Below are 21,108 nucleotides of genomic sequence, written 5' to 3'. Positions count from 1 at the left end.
TCTTATAAGCCATCCGTGGGGCTGATGTGTGCAGGAATGGTAGTGATTTGTCAGTATTAATAATGTCCCAGTTCTTCTTGACAGACTCAGACAATATCTTGGACACGGGGTTGAACGTGGTAACAAAGTTAATGATATCGCTATTGTTTTCCACCTTATCAGTAGGATCATGTGGTTGTAGCAAAGATACTTGATCATCCCCGGCCAGGTTGGTTTGCACCTGTGTTATCAAATTTCTTGCATATCCTCGTTGCTCCAATTTCATAATCATTTCATCCTCCTGTATTTTTCTAGTCTCTCTTAATGTGTTATTGCGGGCCACCCGCGTGAGTTGAGAGGATACCACACTCTTTTTTTGATGTTCAGGGTGAAAACTTGTGGATAGCAACAATGAGTTTCTATCCGTCGGTTTTGAATACAAGGAGGTAGAAAATTTGTAACAATCATCTTCTGTATAAACAGATATATTTAGATCTAGGAATGGTAAGCTCACCCTGTTATGGGCAACCTTAAATCGAATAGTTGACTCAAGCTGATTTAAGCTGTCAACCCACTGTTCTAGGGATTCCTCTGACCCTCGCCATACCAAAAACACATCGTCAATATATCTGACGTACAGTTTAATTTTATCAATTGTGCGAATGTGCATGACCATAGTCTCATACCAAGACATATACAGATTGGCGTATGCGGGAGCCATATTTGAACCCATTGCAGTTCCTGATATTTGTAAGAAAAACTCCTTCTCAAATTTGAAAAAGTTTTTTTCCAGACAAAACCTCAATAGTTCCAATAGGAACTCAATGGGTGGTCCCGCATACGCCAATGACTCACTTAACATGGATCTGACTGCCTGTACACCACCATCATGAGGGATGACAGTGTATAAGCTGTCAACATCCATTGTAACAAGTAGGTCATCTGGGCCCAGTTCATTCCAAGCAAGTAACCTCCGAATGAGTGAGGGAGAATCCAGTATAAAGGAATATGACTCCTTTACAACTGGCTGTAGGTGATGATCTATAAAAATGGCCACATTAGAACACAAAGAATCCCTGGCAGACACAATAGGTCTGCCAGGAGGTTTAATCAGAGTCTTGTGTACTTTGGGCAATAGATATAATACCGGAATAACCGGAAATGCAGTAGTCATATATTCAAATTCATTTTCATCAATCATACCTGATTCTAGCCCATATTTCAATATAAGATCCAATTCCTTCTTAAATGTATTTATTGGATTTCCTCTTAGTTTACAATAGATGCGATTATCAGTCAGCTGTCTATAGGCCTATAGACAGCTGACTGATAATCGCATCTATTGTAAACTAAGAGGAAATCCAATAAATACATTTAAGAAGGAATTGGATCTTATATTGAAATATGGGCTAGAATCAGGTATGATTGATGAAAATGAATTTGAATATATGACTACTGCATTTCCGGTTATTCCGGTATTATATCTATTGCCCAAAGTACACAAGACTCTGATTAAACCTCCTGGCAGACCTATTGTGTCTGCCAGGGATTCTTTGTGTTCTAATGTGGCCATTTTTATAGATCATCACCTACAGCCAGTTGTAAAGGAGTCATATTCCTTTATACTGGATTCTCCCTCACTCATTCGGAGGTTACTTGCTTGGAATGAACTGGGCCCAGATGACCTACTTGTTACAATGGATGTTGACAGCTTATACACTGTCATCCCTCATGATGGTGGTGTACAGGCAGTCAGATCCATGTTAAGTGAGTCATTGGCGTATGCGGGACCACCCATTGAGTTCCTATTGGAACTATTGAGGTTTTGTCTGAAAAAAACTTTTTCAAATTTGAGAAGGAGTTTTTCTTACAAATATCAGGAACTGCAATGGGTTCAAATATGGCTCCCGCATACGCCAATCTGTATATGTCTTGGTATGAGACTATGGTCATGCACATTCGCACAATTGATAAAATTAAACTGTACGTCAGATATATTGATGATGTGTTTTTGGTATGGCGAGGGTCAGAGGAATCCCTAGAACAGTGGGTTGACAGCTTAAATCAGCTTGAGTCAACTATTCGATTTAAGGTTGCCCATAACAGGGTGAGCTTACCATTCCTAGATCTAAATATATCTGTTTATACAGAAGATGATTGTTACAAATTTTCTACCTCCTTGTATTCAAAACCGACGGATAGAAACTCATTGTTGCTATCCACAAGTTTTCACCCTGAACATCAAAAAAAGAGTGTGGTATCCTCTCAACTCACGCGGGTGGCCCGCAATAACACATTAAGAGAGACTAGAAAAATACAGGAGGATGAAATGATTATGAAATTGGAGCAACGAGGATATGCAAGAAATTTGATAACACAGGTGCAAACCAACCTGGCCGGGGATGATCAAGTATCTTTGCTACAACCACATGATCCTACTGATAAGGTGGAAAACAATAGCGATATCATTAACTTTGTTACCACGTTCAACCCCGTGTCCAAGATATTGTCTGAGTCTGTCAAGAAGAACTGGGACATTATTAATACTGACAAATCACTACCATTCCTGCACACATCAGCCCCACGGATGGCTTATAAGAGAGCACCCAATTTGAAGGATTTACTTGTCCATAATGACCCTGTGAAGTGCTATGAAAAAAGTACTTGGCTGGATAACAGGAAAAAAGTTGGCTGCTATAGATGTGGGGATTGCACTACGTGCAATAGTATGTTAACAGGGATGTTCTTTCACCACCCACACACTGGGAGAAAATACAAGATTTTGCACAGATTGTCATGTATGAGTACGTATGTTGTATACATACTAATGTGTCCATGTTCGCTGGTCTATGTGGGGAAGACCTCAACTACATTTCGTGATAGAATGGCCAATCATCGCCATGCGATTAGACAAGCGATAGACAAGAAAACATCTGATCAACCGGTCGCCAGACATTTTCTTCAAGCTGGGCACACAGCGGCTAGTTTAAGGACTATGCTTATTGATCATGTGCCCCCCTTACGAAGGGGAGGAGATAGGAACACGAAACTACTCCAAGTTGAGACCTCCTGGATTTATCGTTTAGACACAGTGGCTCCCAAGGGTCTGAATGTACAGATGGACTTTGGTGTCTTCCTTTAAGTGAAATGTCCATGATTTATCAGTCTAGGTCATCAACACCTAGGAAGATAGACTGGTCCAGAATATATGGGTTCATAAAGTCTCTGAAAGTATGGTGTTCAGTGTATTGCGGTAGCCATAACTAAGTTTCTTACTGCACTCCAATTGGCATAGAAGCTATATGTTTTATTGATAATTGTAGTATAACATACTTTATCTAGGAAATAGACATTTTGGAGATTGTGGATAGGATAATTAAGGGGCAGTGATTAGCTTAGCAAACTGTATATAAAGATGCAAAGTATCTTATTTAAGATGCTATAAATATAAGGAACAAAGTCTGTTTTGAGAACTCAGGTAGTCATATTATTTTTATAGATTTTAATTTGGTATAGATAGTTTTTTTACACTTTAGAGTAGTTATACTTGTAATAGTTAGTCCGGTGTCATTGGAACTTCAGCCACCCGGACATGCGCATTAGCAGGAGTAACTATGCGTGGTTGGAACGCAAACGTCATTACGTGATTGAATATGCTAATTAGCCATGCGGTTGGCTAACTCCTGGACGCATGCGCGTGGTGGGGCGGCTTCTGATACACCGGAAGTGACAGGGATGCTTTACAGGTGTATATAGGTGAGTGGTTTGTGGTTAGTATTAGGAACCTTCTTTTGGGATAGATATGTTCTGATTACCCATTGAAAAAGATACCAATTGGTATCGAAACGTTTGGGAACTTTGTCATTTGATGCTGGATACCTAATAAAGGATTTTTGAATAAGACCGGAGAGTGAAGCGTTTTTCTACCTTGAGGGGTTGAACGGATATTGCTATATATATATATATATATATATATATATATATATATATATATAGTGTGTGTATGTATATATATATATATATATATACATATATATAGTGTGTGTGTGTGTGTGTGTATATATATATATATGATATAGTGTGTGTGTGTGTATATACAATGAGTGTGTGTATATAATTATCTTTTTTTAGTACATCTTTTTAACATTTTGTAAAAATCAGAAATGTATATGGTATGTAATGGGGGGGGGCGCAAAATTTATCCTCGCCTGTGTGACCAAAAATCCTAGCACCGGCCCTGATTGGACCTCAGAGCTATGGTGCAAAAATGGTGCAAATTTGGCCTTTTAAGGGTACTGCCCCAGTGACAAGCCTTTGTACCTCATGATGGCAAATTTGTACTCAACACAGCATATTAAAATGCTGTTCCATCAAATTTATTATATAACATTCAAATATGCATTAATTTAATGTGTTCTTTTTCAGACAGTATTACTATAGCCAAACTGCAGTTTTATAAGTTTGGTTAGTGTAGCCAAACAGCAGGTCCTAAGACTGCTACAGAATTTCCTGAAAGGACCAGGATAAATAACTAGTTCCATAAGGAGCTACTCAGCATATTTTATTTCACTCTGTACTAGACTCTAACAACACCCCATTTAACGTAGGGTGACCAGCCACATACAATATAAAGATATAGAAAACAACATAATAATATAAATGTAACTCTAACGAAAGAAAGGGGGATTCAGGGGAGGGATAAATGATAAAACTTACAACCATACATTGAATTGTAACTCTATGCAAAATATATGCAAATTAGTCTATTTCCCCAGTACACATTTTGGTGATGAACCTTCTACCAATAGATAGAGCTGTGTTACATATGTCAAGGAACTTTTAACCAATAGATGGCGCTATGGCATGTTACATGGTGCTCTGACAAATTGCCAACGGACATTTGGCTGACTGCATTCTGTCCGATGGACAGAATGCCGAAGCATGTTCCGAATTCGGCCGAGGGCAGATACACTCCGGAGTGCTCTGTGCTAATCAGAGCCTCGGGCGTCGCAACCGCCTCTGGGAACCAAACCATGGGTCCCAGCCCGCACGTCTTGTAATTCTCTGTCTGTGAAATTATCTATCGAATCTATCTATTTATATATCTATCTATTGAATCTATCTATCTATCTATCAAATTTATCTATCTATTGCATCTATTTATCTATCTAATCTATTTATCTATCATCTATCTATCATCTATCTATCAAATCTATCCAGCTATCCCATGGTCTGTTATCTGACAGCTACTTGTGTGTCGGCCAAATGTCCGTCGGCTAACAGTCCGGCCACAGTGTTACACAATGTCCATGCATGTGACTGGGGAATGGTTACAATTTTATTTTATTTTTTTTTAAAACAGGTTCTTAACCCCTTAACGACCAAGGACGTGCAGGGTACGTCCTCAAAAAAAAGGCAGTTAACGCCTGAGGACGTACCCTGCACGTCCTCGGTGTGGAAAGCAGCTGGAAGCGATCCTGCTCGCTTCCAGCTGCTTTCCGGTTATTGCAGTGATGCCTCGATATGGAGGCATCCTGCAATAACGCTGCATGGCCATCCGATGCAGAGAGAGCCACTCTGTGGCCCTCTCTGCACCGGACATCGATGGCCGGTATCGTTGGTGGGTGGGAGCTGACTTGGGAGGCGGGTGGGCGGCCATTGATGGGCCGTGTAAGGTGGAGGGGGGCGGGATCGGGGGCGGAGCTGACGGGGGCGCGCACGGGTGCGCGCGCGTGCACAAAGGGCGGCGGGCGGGCACGTGCACAGGGCGGGAGCGGGTGGGAACCGCTATACTACAGAAAATGAGAATGTAACTATGTGGGGGAAAAGGGCAAATATTAAAAAAAATAAACAGCAGTCAAAGGGATCTTGGAGGGGTGGGGGGTTGTTCTTGGGTGTGGGGGGAGCTACACTACAGAAAAAGGGATTTTTTTAAAAAAAAAAGCACATTTTTTTCTAAACTGGGTACTGGCAGACAGCTGCCAGTACCCAAGATGGCGCCCATTAAGGCAGAGGGGGAGGGTTAGAGAGCTGTTTGGTGGGGGATCTGTGAGGTTGGGGGCTAAGGGGGGATCCTACACAGCAGCATATGTAAATATGCTAAAAAAAAACCCTCAAAAAAGCCCAAATATACCTTTTATTTTAGTACTGGCAGAGTTTCTGCCAGTACTTAAGATGGCGGGGACAATTGTGGGGTGGGGGAGGGAAGAGAGCTATTTGGGAAGCATCAGGGGGTCTGATGTTTCAGGTGGGAAGCTGAGCTCTACACTAAAGCTAAAATTAACCCTGCAAGTTCCCTACAAGCTACATAATTAACCCCTTCACTGCTAGCCATAATACACGCGTGATGCGCAGCAGCCTTTAGCGGCCTTCTAATTACCAAAAAGCATCGCCAAAGCCATATATGTCTGCTATTTCTGAACAAAGGGGATCCCAGAGAAGCATTTACAACCATTTGTGCCATAATTACATAAGCTGTTTGTAAATGATTTCAGTGAGAAACCTAAAATTGTGAAAAAGTTAATGTTTTTTTTAATTTGATTGCATTTGGCGGTGAAATTGTGGCATGAAATATACCAAAATGGGCCTAGATCAATAGTTGGGGTTGTCTACTACACTACACTAAAGCTAAAATTACCCCAAAATGCTCCCTACATGCTCCCTAATTAACCCCTTCACTGCTGGGCATAATACACGTGTGGTGCACAGTGGCATTTAGCGACCTTCTAATTACCAAAAAGCAATGCCAAAGCCATATATGTCTGCTATTTCTGAACAAAGGGGATCCCAGAGAAGAATTTACAACCATTTATGCCATAATTGCACAAGCGGTTTGTAAATAATTTCAGTGAGAAACCAAAAGTTTGTGAAATAATTTGTGAAAAAGTGAACGATTTTTTGTATTTGATCGCATTTGGCGGTAAAATGGTGGCATGAAATATACCAAAATGGGCCTAGATCAATACTTTGGGTTGTCTACTAAAAAAAATATATATATATACATGTCAATGGATATTCAGAGATTCCTGAAAGATATTAGTGTTCTAATGTAACTAGCACTAATTTTGAAAAAAAATAATGGTTTGGAAATAGCAAAGTGCTACTTGTATTTATGGCCCTATAAGTTACAAAAAAAGCAAAGAACATGTAAACATTTGGTATTTCTAAACTCAGGATAAAATTTTGAAACTATTTAGCATGGGTGTTTTTTGGTGGTTGTAGATATGTAACAGATTTTGGGGGTCAAAGTTAGAAAAAATGTGTTTTTTTCGATTTTTTCCTCATATTTTATAATTTTTTTTATAGTAAATGTTAAGATATGATGAAAATAATGGTATCTTTAGAAAGTCCATTTAATGGCGAGAAAAATGGTATATAATATGTGTGGGTACAGTAAATGAGTAAGAGGAAAATTACAGCTAAACACAAACACCGCAGAAATGTAAAAATAGCCTTGGTCCCAAACGGACAGAAAATGGAAAAGTGCTGTGGTCATTAAGGGGTTAAACAGCTATTGTTTATTTTAGTTTAAAACGAAAACATTTCTCTGTAATTTTAGTTAATAAATTTGCTTTATCTTTAAGAGTTATCTTCTTGATGCTCTAAATATAAACATTAAAATGTTAATTGCTTGTGTGCTATTTAGAACCAGCAACACAGTGTCACTGAAGATATGAGTTATTATTTTTTGTTGCCTTGCCCACCACTTGCATATAACCAACAACCATTGAACAATAATTATTTTGTTGTACAACATGTATGTTGAATTCATTTTTGGTGACTGCCAGTTATTTGTTCAATTAATAATTGAGGTGAACAAATTATATAGACTTGCAGGGTTTAGCAGCCTTGAACCACCCATCCCCCTCAACCTTTTAGTCACACAAGTAATTGTACCTTTTTTGGGGGATTAAATGGTACAGACATGGACCCTTTGACAGTTGGAAACATATTTGTACCTTATTTACCGCTAAATGGTACATATTAGTTCCTTAAGGTGTAATTATGATCCATTGAGGGTACAACCACAGCAGTTGTACCCTAAGTGTTCACAAATGGACCCCAACTGTACCCTTTTTTCTGCCAGTGTGCATTTGTGCAGCCACCAAGCAGCAGCCAGCTCCCAGCTGCTAAGCCTACCTAGGTATGTTTTTCAACACATGAATACCAAGAAAACAAAACAAATTAGATAGCAGAAGTAAATTGGAATGTAGTTTGAAATCACATGCTGTATCTGAATAATGAAAGAAAAATTGGGGTTTCATGTCCCTTTAAAGGGACATGAAACCCCGAAATTGTTCTTTCATGATTTACGTAGAACATACAATTTGAAAATACTTTCCAATTTACTTCTATTCTCTAATTTCCTTTATTCTCTTGGTATCATTTGTTGAAGAAGCAGCAATGCACTACTGGTTTCTAACTAAACACATGGGTAAGCCAATGACAATCGGTATATATATGCAGCCACCAATCAGCAGCTAAAACCTAGGTTCATTGCTGCTCCTGAGCTTTCCTAGATAAACCTTTTAGCAAAGGATAATAAGAGAAGGAAGCAAATTAAATAATAGAAGTAAATTGGAAAGTTGTTTAAAATTGTATGCTCTGTCTAAATCATGAATGTATAATTATAACTTTACTGTCCCTTTAAGCATGCAACATGTATTTCCTGATAGTTTTTAATACAATATAAATAAAAGATATTGTCTCATACAAACAGGCTTTTTAATATGCATAATTGGTCTTTAATATGCATAATGAATGTTTAAAAAAAAAATGTCACTCCAGTCTCCAGACAAAAAAATAAAAATGTGATCTTCCTATCTGAGCAAGAGTTGTAATTGTCCCTTAGTCAAAGCAGTAGTTTCCTGTTTTAGTACAAGTTTATCAATGAACTCTTCCTTTACCAGTCATAAACCCAGGCAAGATACCTTTAGAATTCTAAAAAAAACATTTTATTGAAAGCATGTTGACAAGCACATCAGATATTATAAGATTTACAGCACATCAACAAACAACATATCTCAGCATCCCTAAGGTCTGCCAGGTGTTGCACTTATACTGCAGTAAAGAGACATATGTGATGCATCTGGCTGTATTCTTTCTCCCAGGGCATTGAGTTTAGCTGCTCTCCCCCAGGGTGTGCTTGTCAAACAGGTACTCGCCCATGCCGTTCTGGGGCACCCCCAGGCGCTTCAGGTTAGTGATGTAGTCTCCAAGCTTTTTAATGGACTTCACCTGCTCCTCCAGGTACTCAGACTCCAGAAAGTCACAGAACTGCAAACAGGAATCGACACATCACTTAGATGTTACAATAGCAACATTTAATAGAACTAAACTGAGCTTGCAGTACACAAAAACAAATAGGTTAAGCAATTGAACAACTTCATTACTCAGTGGTTTGTATAAAAACAATAGCAACTTGTTTTACAAGAAGTGAAAACCATATGATAGGGGGAAATCGTACTCTTGTTTTGCCATTGCAAAATGTTATATTTTAAGTGCTGTCAATAGGTGGAGGCGATATAATTGTAAAGGGACATTAAACAAGATGCATTTTATATATACGTATAGTAGGGTTGCCACCTGTCCGGGAATGACCCAAACAGTTCAGTTTCCATTTGTATGTCCGGGTTTGAGTCAGGCCTGGACATTGTTCATTAGCAACATACTGCACTTGCCTACAGTTATTTCTCTCTTGAGTGTGTGTGTCTTTGTGTGGGAGTGCGTCTTAGTGTTTCTCAATGTCTTTCTGTGTGTGCATGAAAGAATGAGTGTATTTGAGTGTGTATGAGTGAGAATGTGTGTTAGTATGTGAGAGAGTGTGTGTGTGAGAGAGTGTGTGAGTGTGAGAAAGCTTTAGTGTCTTTATGTGTGTGAGTATGTGTGTGTGTTAGTGTGTGAGAGAGTGTGTGTATGTGAGAGCTTTAGTGTTTTTGTGTGAGTGTTTGTGAGAGAGTGTGTATGAGATAAAGAATGTGTGAGTGTGTTAGGGTGTAAGTGTGTGTATGTGAGAAATAGTGTGTGTGTGAGCATGTGTGTATGTGAGATATAGAATGTGTGAGTGTGATAGAGTGTGAGTGTGTGTACGTGAGATATAGTGTGTATGTATGTGTGTGTGTGAGCATGTGTGTATGTGAGATATAGAATGTGTACGTGTGTTTGAGTGTGAGTGTGTGTATGTGAGATATAGTGTGTGTGATCATGTGTGTATGTGAGATATAGAATGTGTGAGTGTGATAGGGTGTGAGTGTGTGTACGTGAGATATAGTGTGTATGTGTGTGTGTGTGTGAGCATGTGTGTATGTGAGATATAGAATGTGTACGTGTGTTTGAGTGTGAGTGTGTGTATGTGAGATATAGTGTGTGTGATCATGTGTGTATGTGAGCTATAGAATGTGTGAGTGTGATAGGGTGTGAGTGTGTATATGTGAGATATAGTGTGTATGTGTGTGTGTGTGTGAGCATGTGTGTATGTGAGATATAAAATTGTGTGAGTGTGTGTATGTGAGATAGTGTGTATGTGTGTGTGTGAGCATGTGTGTATGTGAGATATAGAATGTGTGAGTGTGATAGGGTGTGAGTGTGCGTTTGAGATATAGTGAGTGTGAGAGTTTGTGTATGTGAGATATAGAGTGTGTGAATATCTATGTGCGAGTTATATGGTATTTATGGAAAAAAAGGTTGCTGTGCTGTGCATGGCGCAAGTGTGTTCGGGTTTGGCCTCAAATAAAGGTGGCAACCCTAACGTATAGTATAATGAGGTTATTCCCCTCCTCCCACTAGTCATGGGTGCCGCCATGTTGAAATCTGGCTTTCACTGCCTTGTTGTGCTGATATGTGACTGTACATGTGTAGCAACTCTCCTTCAGATAACTGTAGTGTTACCTAGGCTCCAAAATGGTGGTACCCAGAATGAGCGGGAGGTGCATGCAATGTATTTAGAGATTAAAATCCCTTTAATAAGCCTATGGTTTTACCCTCTCAGTGCTGAGCAAACTTGTTGTTTTTTTGAGAAGTATTCAGTTCCTTTTAGGGATCTACACGATTTGTAACAGCTTTGCTTAGAAAGTTACATTTAACAGGACACTGTATTTCTCTTCCTTTTAAAAGTATTACGCTTTCAGAGATTTTTACTAAAAAGGTTGAGAGACAATATGTGCAATTAGACGGAAACCTATAAATTATTTTATTCCACCAGCATTAGACTTTTCACATTGCTCATAAAAGACCTGTCTTATGATCATTCCAATGTGTAATTAAAGGGACATTCTAATGCTATAATAAAATACTCTAATCAATTAGAACATTCTATTATCACATAATTGTGTACTAGTAGCTATGGGCCTGATTCACTAAACTCTCCACTTAGGTGAGGTTCTCTAAAAAGATCTGTCTTATGATCATTCCAATGTGTAATTAAAGGGACATTTTAATGCTATAAACAAATTCTCTAATTAATGAGAGCATTCTATTATCACATAATTGTGTACTAGTAGGTTCTCTAAAAAGATCTGTCAGTGATAAGAAGTCCTTCACAGGATTCTGAAAAGACAAATTTTACCTTGATATCTGTGTATCTCACTATGGGGCATACCCTATATTTCTCTAACTAAAGGAGAGATGCATTATAGTAAAGTATGCAATAACATTTGTAGTTTGGAAATGGTTAGATAGGAACAACAGTGCAATGCTGAACACATCTAGTTAGCCAATCACAAGAGACAAATGTGTGCAGGCACCAATTAGGAACTAGCTCCCACTAGTGTAGTATATGTGCATATTTTTTTTCCGACAAGGGATATGAAGAGAATGAAGCACATTTCAAAAAACAGAAGTTTTAAAAGTGCTTAAAATTACATGCTCTACCTGAATCATGCAAGTTTAATTTTGACTTTCCTATACCATTAATTACATAGTTGAAGTCCAACTCAGGAGACACAAAATATTGCTGTTTATGAGCAGGACAAGACTGGTGAGCCAATAAGGTGCAGCATACTCAGGTAGCTGCAAATCACCAACTGTGTCCTGCTCAGTAGTGTGTCTAATGTCACATTATTGTGCGCAGATGGATTTAAATGTCCTGTCTGCTTACATTTATATGTTTAAATAAATTAAAGGGGCAGTAAACTTACAAACTAATGTGCAGAATTATATCACATTAGCTTACCGGCAGATTTATACACTAAAGTATTGCAGAGAAATTTAATGTAAAAGCGACTTTTTCCAGAACGCCGCTCCTTGCTCTACTGAGTGGGTCTGGTTTGTCCACAGCGCATCGCGGCAACACTGTCTAGTCACAGTGTGCCCGGTCGCGCCATTAAAATGATTGTAGCTCGCTTACGCTCTGGTCTAGTAGCAGGAGCGAGCTACATTCATTTTAATGGCACGACCGGGCACACTGTGACTAGACAGTGTTGCCGCAATGCGCTGTGGAAAAACCAGACCCACTCAGTAGAGCAAGGAGCGGCGTTCTGGAAAAAGGAGCTTTTACATAAAATTTCTCTGCAATACTTTAGTGTATAAATTTGCCGGTAAGCTAATAATATATAATTCTTCACAATGTGCAAAATTATATAACATTAGTTTTTAAGTTTACTGCCCCTTTAAGCTTTCCATGAAAAATGTTCACCTCAGTTTGCAAATAACCCATAATATAGGAGCAGAAAATGTAAAAAAAAGTACTCACATGTGGGTCGCTGTTGTCAGTTGCCAGTTTGTGCAGGTCTAGAAGAGCCTGGTTCACAGTCTTCTCCAGTTGGAGGGCAGCTTGCATAGCTTCCAGGGTGTTGGACCACTCATCTCTCTCTGGTTTCTGATTTAAAAAAAAAAGATTTCAGACAATCACAGTAACATTTAGAAAGATGATGCTTTTTTCTATTACAACAATTCCTTTTTTTTTTTTTTTAAACAAACCTTAATTTGGGACATTGTTAGAGTGGTTCAGTGAAGACTATAATACAAATAATTGTAGTTATCCACAATAATGTATGTCTTTGTATTACAACAACAATAATGTATGTCTTTGTATTACAACAACAATAATGTATGTCTTTGTATTACAACAACAATAATGTATGTCTTTGTATTACAACAACAATAATGTAACTGGATTTATTCTGTTTATGTCCAGTAGGAGCTTGAAGACTATAAAAAAATGTAAGTGCAGTGTGCCTAGATTAAGAAATAGGGAGATAGCGTTCTTGCTGGTTTACTGGACAACTTATACTGAATATCGGGATATATACCAAGTACAAAATCGATTACATTTCCTGTGCAAAATGACTTCTAATAAATTCATCTAGACTGTAATAATCAGAACAAACTATTGATTCTAAATTATTCAAATACAGAATTAAACCTTTATCTAGTTTAGGATTCCAGGCCCCTAGGTACCTTATGTTTCACTCACCTTGATATCCTGCAGGACAACACGTCCACCGCGCTTGTTCTGGAGTTTAAGGAACTTCTCTGCGTGCTCCCTCTCTTCATGACTTTGTTCCTTGAAGAACTTGGCCACGTTATGAAGGGAAACATCATCACGGTCAAAGTAGTAAGACTGGAGAAAGTAAATAACATTGTTACAAGAAGAGACAGGCTATATAATTAGTTTGTGTGTATGTATGCATACCCCCCAACTGTCCCGATTTTCGCGGGACAGTCCCGATTTTAGGGGTCTGTCCCTCTGTCCCGAGTTGCTAGCCATCTGTCCCGATTTGCCCCAGGCATTTAAAAAAAAAAAAAATTTTTTTTTTTTTTTTTTTAAATTCTGTTGGGCCCATACTCAGAAGCAGCTCTGGCTTTGCTCTAACAGGGTTAGATACCTGTTATATTCCCTGTGGAAAAGGAATGGTGTGTGGGTTAAGCAGGAGTAAGAAGGCTGTATACACTCTGACCACGGGTAATGGTGACCTCTCTAACCTACCTCTGGTAATGATGATATCTAACCCCTGGTGATAATACTAGCATGCCTTCAGTTTTATACAATGAGCAGTGGCAGCCGCAGACTACCAGCTAATGTGCTTGCCAACCCCAGGACCCCATACAATGAATTACAGATACCCATATATGATGTAGTGTGTGTGTCTATCTGTATCCATAACTGTGTGTGTGTATCTGTATGTATAAGTTTATGCTATGTAGTGTGTGTGTGTGTCTGCATGTATAAATGTAAGCTATGTAGTGTGTGTATCTATCTGCATGTATAAGTGTGTATCTGCATGTATAAGTGTATGCTATGTAGTGTGTGTGTGTCTGCATGTATAAGTGTATACTATGTAGTGTCTGTGTATCTGCATGTATAAGTGTATGCTGCATGTATAAGTGTATGCTATGTAGTGTGTGTGTGTCTGCATGTATAAGTGTATACTATGTAGTGTCTGTGTATCTGCATGTATAAGTGTATGCTGCATGTATAAGTGTATGCTATGTAGTGTGTGTGTGTGTATCTGCATGTATAAGTGTATGCTATGTAGTGTGTGTGTGTGTGTGTGTCTGCATGTATAAGTGTATACTATGTAGTGTCTGTGTATCTGCATGTATAAGTGTATACTGCATGTATAAGTGTATGCTATGTAGTGTGTGTGTCTGCATGTATAAGTGTATGCTATGTAGTGTGTGTGTGTATCTGCATGTATAAGTGTATGCTATGTAGTGTGTGTGTGTCTGCATGTATAAGTGTATACTATGTAGTGTGTGTGTGTCTGCATGTATAAATGTAAGCTATGTAGTGTGTGTGTGTCTGCATGTATAAATGTAAGCTATGTAGTGTGTGTGTATCTGCATGTATAAGTGTGTATCTGCATGTATAAGTGTATGCTATGTAGTGTGTGTGTGTCTGCATGTATAAGTGTATACTATGTAGTGTCTGTGTATCTGCATGTATAAGTGTATGCTGCATGTATAAGTGTATGCTATGTAGTGTGTGTGTGTATCTGCATGTATAAGTGTATGCTATGTAGTGTGTGTGTGTGTGTGTCTGCATGTATAAGTGTATACTATGTAGTGTCTGTGTATCTGCATGTATAAGTGTATACTGCATGTATAAGTGTATGCTATGTAGTGTGTATGTCTGCATGTATAAGTGTATGCTATGTAGTGTATAAGTGTATACTGCATGTATAAGTGTATGCTATGTAGTGTGTGTGTCTGCATGTATAAGTGTATGCTATGTAGTGTGTGTGTATCTGCATGTATAAGTGTATGCTATGTAGTGTGTGTGTATCTGCATGTGTAAGTGTATGCTATGTAGTGTGTGTGTATCTGCATGTATAAGTGTATGCTATGTAGTGTGTGTGTATCTGCATGTATAAGTGTATGCTATGTAGTGTGTGTGTGTATCTGCATGTGTAAGTGTATGCTATGTAGTGTGTGTGTATCTGCATGTATAAGTGTATGCTATGTAGTGTGTGTGTATCTGCATGTGTAAGTGTATGCTATGTAGTGTGTGTGTATCTGCATGTGTAAGTGTATGCTATGTAGTGTGTGTATCTGCATGTATAAGTGTATACTATGTAGTGTGTGTGTGTGTATCTTCATGTATAAGTGTATGCTATGTAGTGTGTGTGTATCTGCATGTATAAGTGTATGCTATGCAGTGTGTACATATCTGCATGTATAAGTGTATGCTATGTAGTGTGTGTGTATCTGCATGTGTAAGTGTATGCTATGAAGTGTGTGTGTGTGTGTGTATCTGCATGTGTAAGTGTATGCTATGTAGTGTGTGTGTATCTGCATGTATAAGTGTATGCTATGTAGTGTGTGTGTATCTGCATGTATAAGTGTATGCTATGTAGTGTGTGTGTATCTGCATGTGTAAGTGTATGCTATGTAGTGTGCTACTGTGCATTTCTGCTGACTTTAAAGGCCAGAATCTAGAATATTAATGGGGAATGCAGAGAGTAGTTTTAAAGAATTTATTAATAAAAATGTGCAATTAAGATAAAAATATTTAGCAATGTCTTTGCAAAGGCTAATTAAATACAGCGCTCACATAGCCATACCAGTGGTTTGAGCTTGTGTTTGATTTGCTGCCTAAGTGTATTAAAATATATGACTTTATTTAGAATTTTATTTTTATTACTTTGGTCTTATGATTTTTTAAGCCCCGCCCACCACATTTCATTTTTTTTGCGGGGGGGGGGGGGGTGTCCCTCTTTTTAATTTTGAAATGTTGGGAGGTATGGTGTATGTATGTGTATGTATGTGTATGTATATATATATATATATATATATATATATATGTGTGTGTGTGTGTATGTGTATATGTGTATGTGTGTGTATATATATATATATATATATATATATATTTATAGATGATAGAGGTATAGATATCTTAGGAGAACTGGTATGTGTGTGTGTATGTGTGTATGTATGTGTGTATGTGTATGTATGTGTGTATGTGTGTGTATGTGTGTATGTGTGTGTATATATATATATTTATAGATGATAGAGGTATAGATATCTTAGGAGAACTGGTATGTGTGTATGTGTGTATGTATGTGTGTATGTGTGTGTATGTGTGTATGTGTGTGTGTATATATATATTTATAGATGATAGAGGTATAGATATCTTAGGAGAACTGTTCTAATGCAGTGCTGTCCATTATCTCCCAGCATAGCATACTCAGTAAGTAAATCCCTAAACACCAGTGTAGTACTTAAAGGGACAGTAAAGGCCTTTAGCAATTTAAATAAAAGATGCAATTTTAAACTTTTCATTTTACTTATAGTATATAATTATTAGCTTCATTCTTTTTTAAAACTCATACCTTGGCCCAGAAGTAGAAATGCACTGCTGGAAGCTAGCTGGTGATTGGTAGCTGTGCATAAATGCCCCTTGTCATTGACTCATCAAATGTGTTCCGCTAGCTGCCAGTAGTGCATTGTTGCTCCTTCAACAGAGGATACCAAGAGAATGAAGTAAATTTGACAACTTAAGTACATTGGAAAGTTGTTTTAAATTGTATGTTCTATCTGAATAATGACAGAAAATGTTGGGGGTTTTCTGTCCCTTTAAAGCAATAATGTAATGTATTAATTATCTCCAGAAAGGCATATAATTAGCAGCATAAGCTTTAAGTGACTATGTATGATGTCCTGCAAATACTGATCAGAATACAATTGTCTTGGAGCAAGGTGAAGAGTTTTCATAATGGTTGTTAAAGGGACAGTATACACTCATTTTCATATAACTGCATGTAATAGACACTACTATAAAGAATAAGATGCACAGATACTGATATAAAAATCCAGTATAAAATGGTTTAAAAAACATACTTAGAAGCTTTCAGTTTATCTCTGTTGAAAAGGCAGCTGGAAAGCCCACTGCAAGTGGGAAATAAGACACTCCCAGCTGGAAAGCCCACTACCAGTGGGAAATAAGACACTCCCCCTTCTTTTGCATATGAAAAGACCCTTTACACAAACAGGAGCAAGCTGGAGAAGGCAGCTGACGGTATTCAAATAAAACTTTGGGGCTTGGTTAGGGGTCTGAAAATCAGAGCAATGTTATTTAAAATTAAGCAAAATTATACATTTTTTAAAAAAAACAAAACTTTATGGGCTTTATAAATAGATCATCTACAAAACATTTATGCAAAGAAAAAATGAGTGTATAATGGCCCTTTAATATCTGTCGCTGAGGCACAGGGAGAGCCATACTGCAGTGATAAACATCACAAAACAGCACACTCTTAGCTATAGTTCAACAATATCTCCCCCTAGAGGTGGACCAAGGGAAGACTTGAAAAGTTTTCTGCAAATGCAAGTGATCTCATTATCTAGTAGCTCAAAGCAATTTCTTTTTCTCTCTTTTTTTTTTTTTATTATTATTTTTTTTTTATATAATTGTCAACCTGGTGCTAATGCCAGCTGTTTCCAGAATTAGATATTTATGAGAAATGCTGTATTTGGTATATGGCACATAACAAAGCTGTGACAATAGGGGTGCAAATTACCTTTTACAAACACAAGGCAAATGGACATTATTTGTATTTATGTTTTGACAGAGTCTAAACTTTCTGATTCATTGGCTCATTAAATGCTTCCCATTCATCACATAATTAATAGCTACAGCTATAACTGACATTTCTTGGAGATTTTTGATGAATAATTTACATTGAAAACAGAACTGTTTATCAAAAAAATGAACAAACCTACTCCTTAGATGCCAAAGAGTGTAACAAACCAACGTGTTGTGGCAGTCTATGACATTTGTCAACAGAGGTTCTCCTCAACATTCAGGTTATGGAAACATTGGGGCAGTGAAAGTTTGGCACAATATTACCCAATAAAACTATGTAAAACAGGTGGGGGTTTTTAAATTTAAATTATTTACTTTTATGATTATGCAGACAAATATAGAAACTTAATAGGCACCTTGGTTTGTATCAGACACCAAACTTAGTAGCATTAACCTGCTGATTTCCATATATCTTACTCACTATGAAGCTGCATATTTTTTCCCCCCACAGAAAAGATTTAAAAAAAAAAAAAAAAGTGGAATGGAAACATTAAAATGAGTTAACTCTTTGTTTTCCTAGAAGGTAAAACAAATTGTCAACTTTCTGTCTCTTACAAATTTTTAGATTAAAACATTTTTTAACAGAGTTATGTAAAGTAATTAATTCTTTTATTATTGCACAAATATTTTTCTTTATATGGTCTATCACAACCGTATCGAAAAGTTTATCTAAAAAACGTTTACTGGGGATATTTTTAAATATGTTTAACTGTTGCTCTTTCATATACATGATAAAAAATTCTAATATATCTATTAATCCATTAGAACATGTCATTTTAAGACTATTGATGCTAGACTAATGAATGTTTAACCCTGCAAAGGGGTTAAACACATATAAGAAATATTGCTCAGGACTCATCAGCGTTAGTTGCACGACTCAGATGTGGAACTAGCGCTGCTCATTGGATTTGCAGCGTTTTCCTCTCAGGACAAGCAGTGCTCTGTAAGTCCCAAGCAGTATTTCCACTGTGTTTAGCCACTTTGCTGGGGTTAAACACACAGTAGTCTAGGGTTGAAAGTGTTAAAATTACATGCTCTAATGGATTACTGAATGTAATATGTTTTACTATAATTGCCCTTTAAAATTATCTTAGGAGCTGCCATAACCTGTCCAGGACTTTCATGGTAGTGAGTCTGCTTCAGTATATTATTCATGTGTTTAACCCATTTGGGGGGTTAAACACATAATTACATCCAAGAATTTCTGCAATAATAAAATGCTCTAATGGATTCAATCATTTTATTATAGTACTATTATGTCTTTTTAAATACCATACAGTAGCATACATAAATAAACTCACCATGGATAAGTAGACGTAGGACGCATACATCTCCATGTTCACCATGCGGTTGATGGCAGCTTCGCAGTCACGGTGGAAATTTTGGCGCACCTGGGACTCCATTACGGTGTATTGGTGGTTGCGGGTGGCGCAAAAGAGTTACAAAGAAAAATAGTAAAGAGAGAGGTTTTAAGAATAACGGGGACTGAGAGAGAATTCCGTTCAAACACTGTTGAAGCAAGAACTCTACTCTGAGCCAAATGTGCTTTGAGAACTGCACAAAAGAGCTCTGTATTTATAGCCAGCAAACCCAGAAAACTGTGAGTAGCTGCTCCTCCCTGCACTTACAGTGTGTGCCAGCGCCCAATCATTACTGTGCAAGTCACAGCCAATCAGAGTAGGGTGAAAGAACATGCTTATATTGCTAAACAAACCTTCAACTTCTATTGTGTAATATCAGCAACGTTTTCTCCATTTCACCTATGTCACACATTATAAAAAAAGCCACAGGTTCATGGTTTTAAGACATAACATTTACAAAACCTGCTGGATTTATAATGTAGTTTTTTTTTTAAGTATACACTTTGTATTATGTAAACATATACCTCAACAACATTTGCAAGGAAAGGGAGGATAAAGCTATCATATAAAATAAATACTTCACCTATATTAAGGTGTTAACTAAAATTTAGTCCAAAACATATTTTTAGTAAATAGGAATACCAGAACAAGAGGTGAGAAACTGACTAAAACAGTGTAAAACAATCTGAATGCCATATTTATATGGGCATGCTTGGTATACTGAGCATTTTTATTTAAAGTTCGTTATTTTGAAATTTTATTAGTTTAAAATATTTAAATATGGGGGCGGAGCCAGCTTTACAGATGTACGGTCGCATCTTGCAGCAGCTCCGGCTGTATTCTATATAAAATATGTTTTTAGCGATCGTCCAAACTTATTTTTACTGACATTTTTGTAGCTCAGAAAGCACGTTTATCCCCGATCAACTACCCTTACAAGGAGAAACCCCACACAGACAGATTCTCTTCACCCTGACACGGGTAATATAGATAACAGGCTCCTGAGCAGCCATCTTGCGGCCTAGGCAATACACATAGAGCGAGGCGAGACGGGCCAGGAGCTATTGTTTTATTCCCTAGCTGGAAGCCTACCACCCTGCCTACGTATGGAGGCGGCAGAGTGTATTTTGGAAGAAATGCATACCCTGATTGATGGGTGCAGAGAGATGTTTGAACACTTCCTATCCATGCCGCCTCAACAGACCGCAACAGAGGTTGCAGCATGCGCTGCCCATTTACTCACTTCCACAACTGCTCCGAGGAAGGTGGGTGCCCTGAGGACCAAGCACTCACCGCCAGCTTATCCACAGTTGAGGAGCGCCTTGGAAGCAACTCAGATCACGTATATGGACCGTGGTAAAAAGCCGGGCGCTGCAGACAAACCTAGCGTGGTGGTTCACTCACAGCTCAACATACCTCACATCACTGCAGCAGAACATAGTATCCTGGCGAGAAATCAGGCTTTCTGTGCTATGGTCTGCAGCGGCTCTTGTATTCAACCATGTGAGGACCGGGCTAGTGGGGCATCATCTCTAAATGCCTTAATAGTGGAGACGGGCTACCCTGAAAGCAGAAGTGATAACTTGGCATGCTTAGCTGAGAGGCTCCTCATTCCACTGGTCCGCCAAAAACAAGGTATAGGGTAAACACCCTGAAGTTCTTGCCATGCCCGCTGCTGTAGACAGGTCGTTAGTGAACCGCTGGTCACTTAATCTGACGCCTATGTGGACTTAACTTTACCGCTAA

The 21,108-nt window shown here is 38.2% G+C and overlaps 1 protein-coding gene across 1 annotated transcript; it reads right to left on the bottom strand.

Annotated features, from left to right (window-relative positions):
* Positions 1-8,910: 8,910 nt before the first annotated feature.
* Positions 8,911-19,557, bottom strand: LOC128638669 (ferritin heavy chain B). Its single transcript, XM_053690782.1, has 4 exons — positions 19,303-19,557; positions 13,391-13,537; positions 12,668-12,793; positions 8,911-9,255 (listed from the first exon to the last, which is right to left on the bottom strand). The coding sequence occupies exons 1-4, from the start codon at positions 19,402-19,404 to the stop codon at positions 9,100-9,102; spliced, it is 531 nt and encodes a 176-aa protein (XP_053546757.1). The 5' UTR covers positions 19,405-19,557; the 3' UTR covers positions 8,911-9,099.
* Positions 19,558-21,108: the final 1,551 nt, after the last annotated feature.

This window comes from Bombina bombina, chromosome 8 (assembly GCF_027579735.1).
Source record: "Bombina bombina isolate aBomBom1 chromosome 8, aBomBom1.pri, whole genome shotgun sequence".
NCBI lineage: Eukaryota > Metazoa > Chordata > Amphibia > Anura > Bombinatoridae > Bombina > Bombina bombina.
The sequence above is the reverse complement of the archived record's forward strand: the minus strand, read 5'-3'. Positions and strand labels throughout refer to the sequence as shown.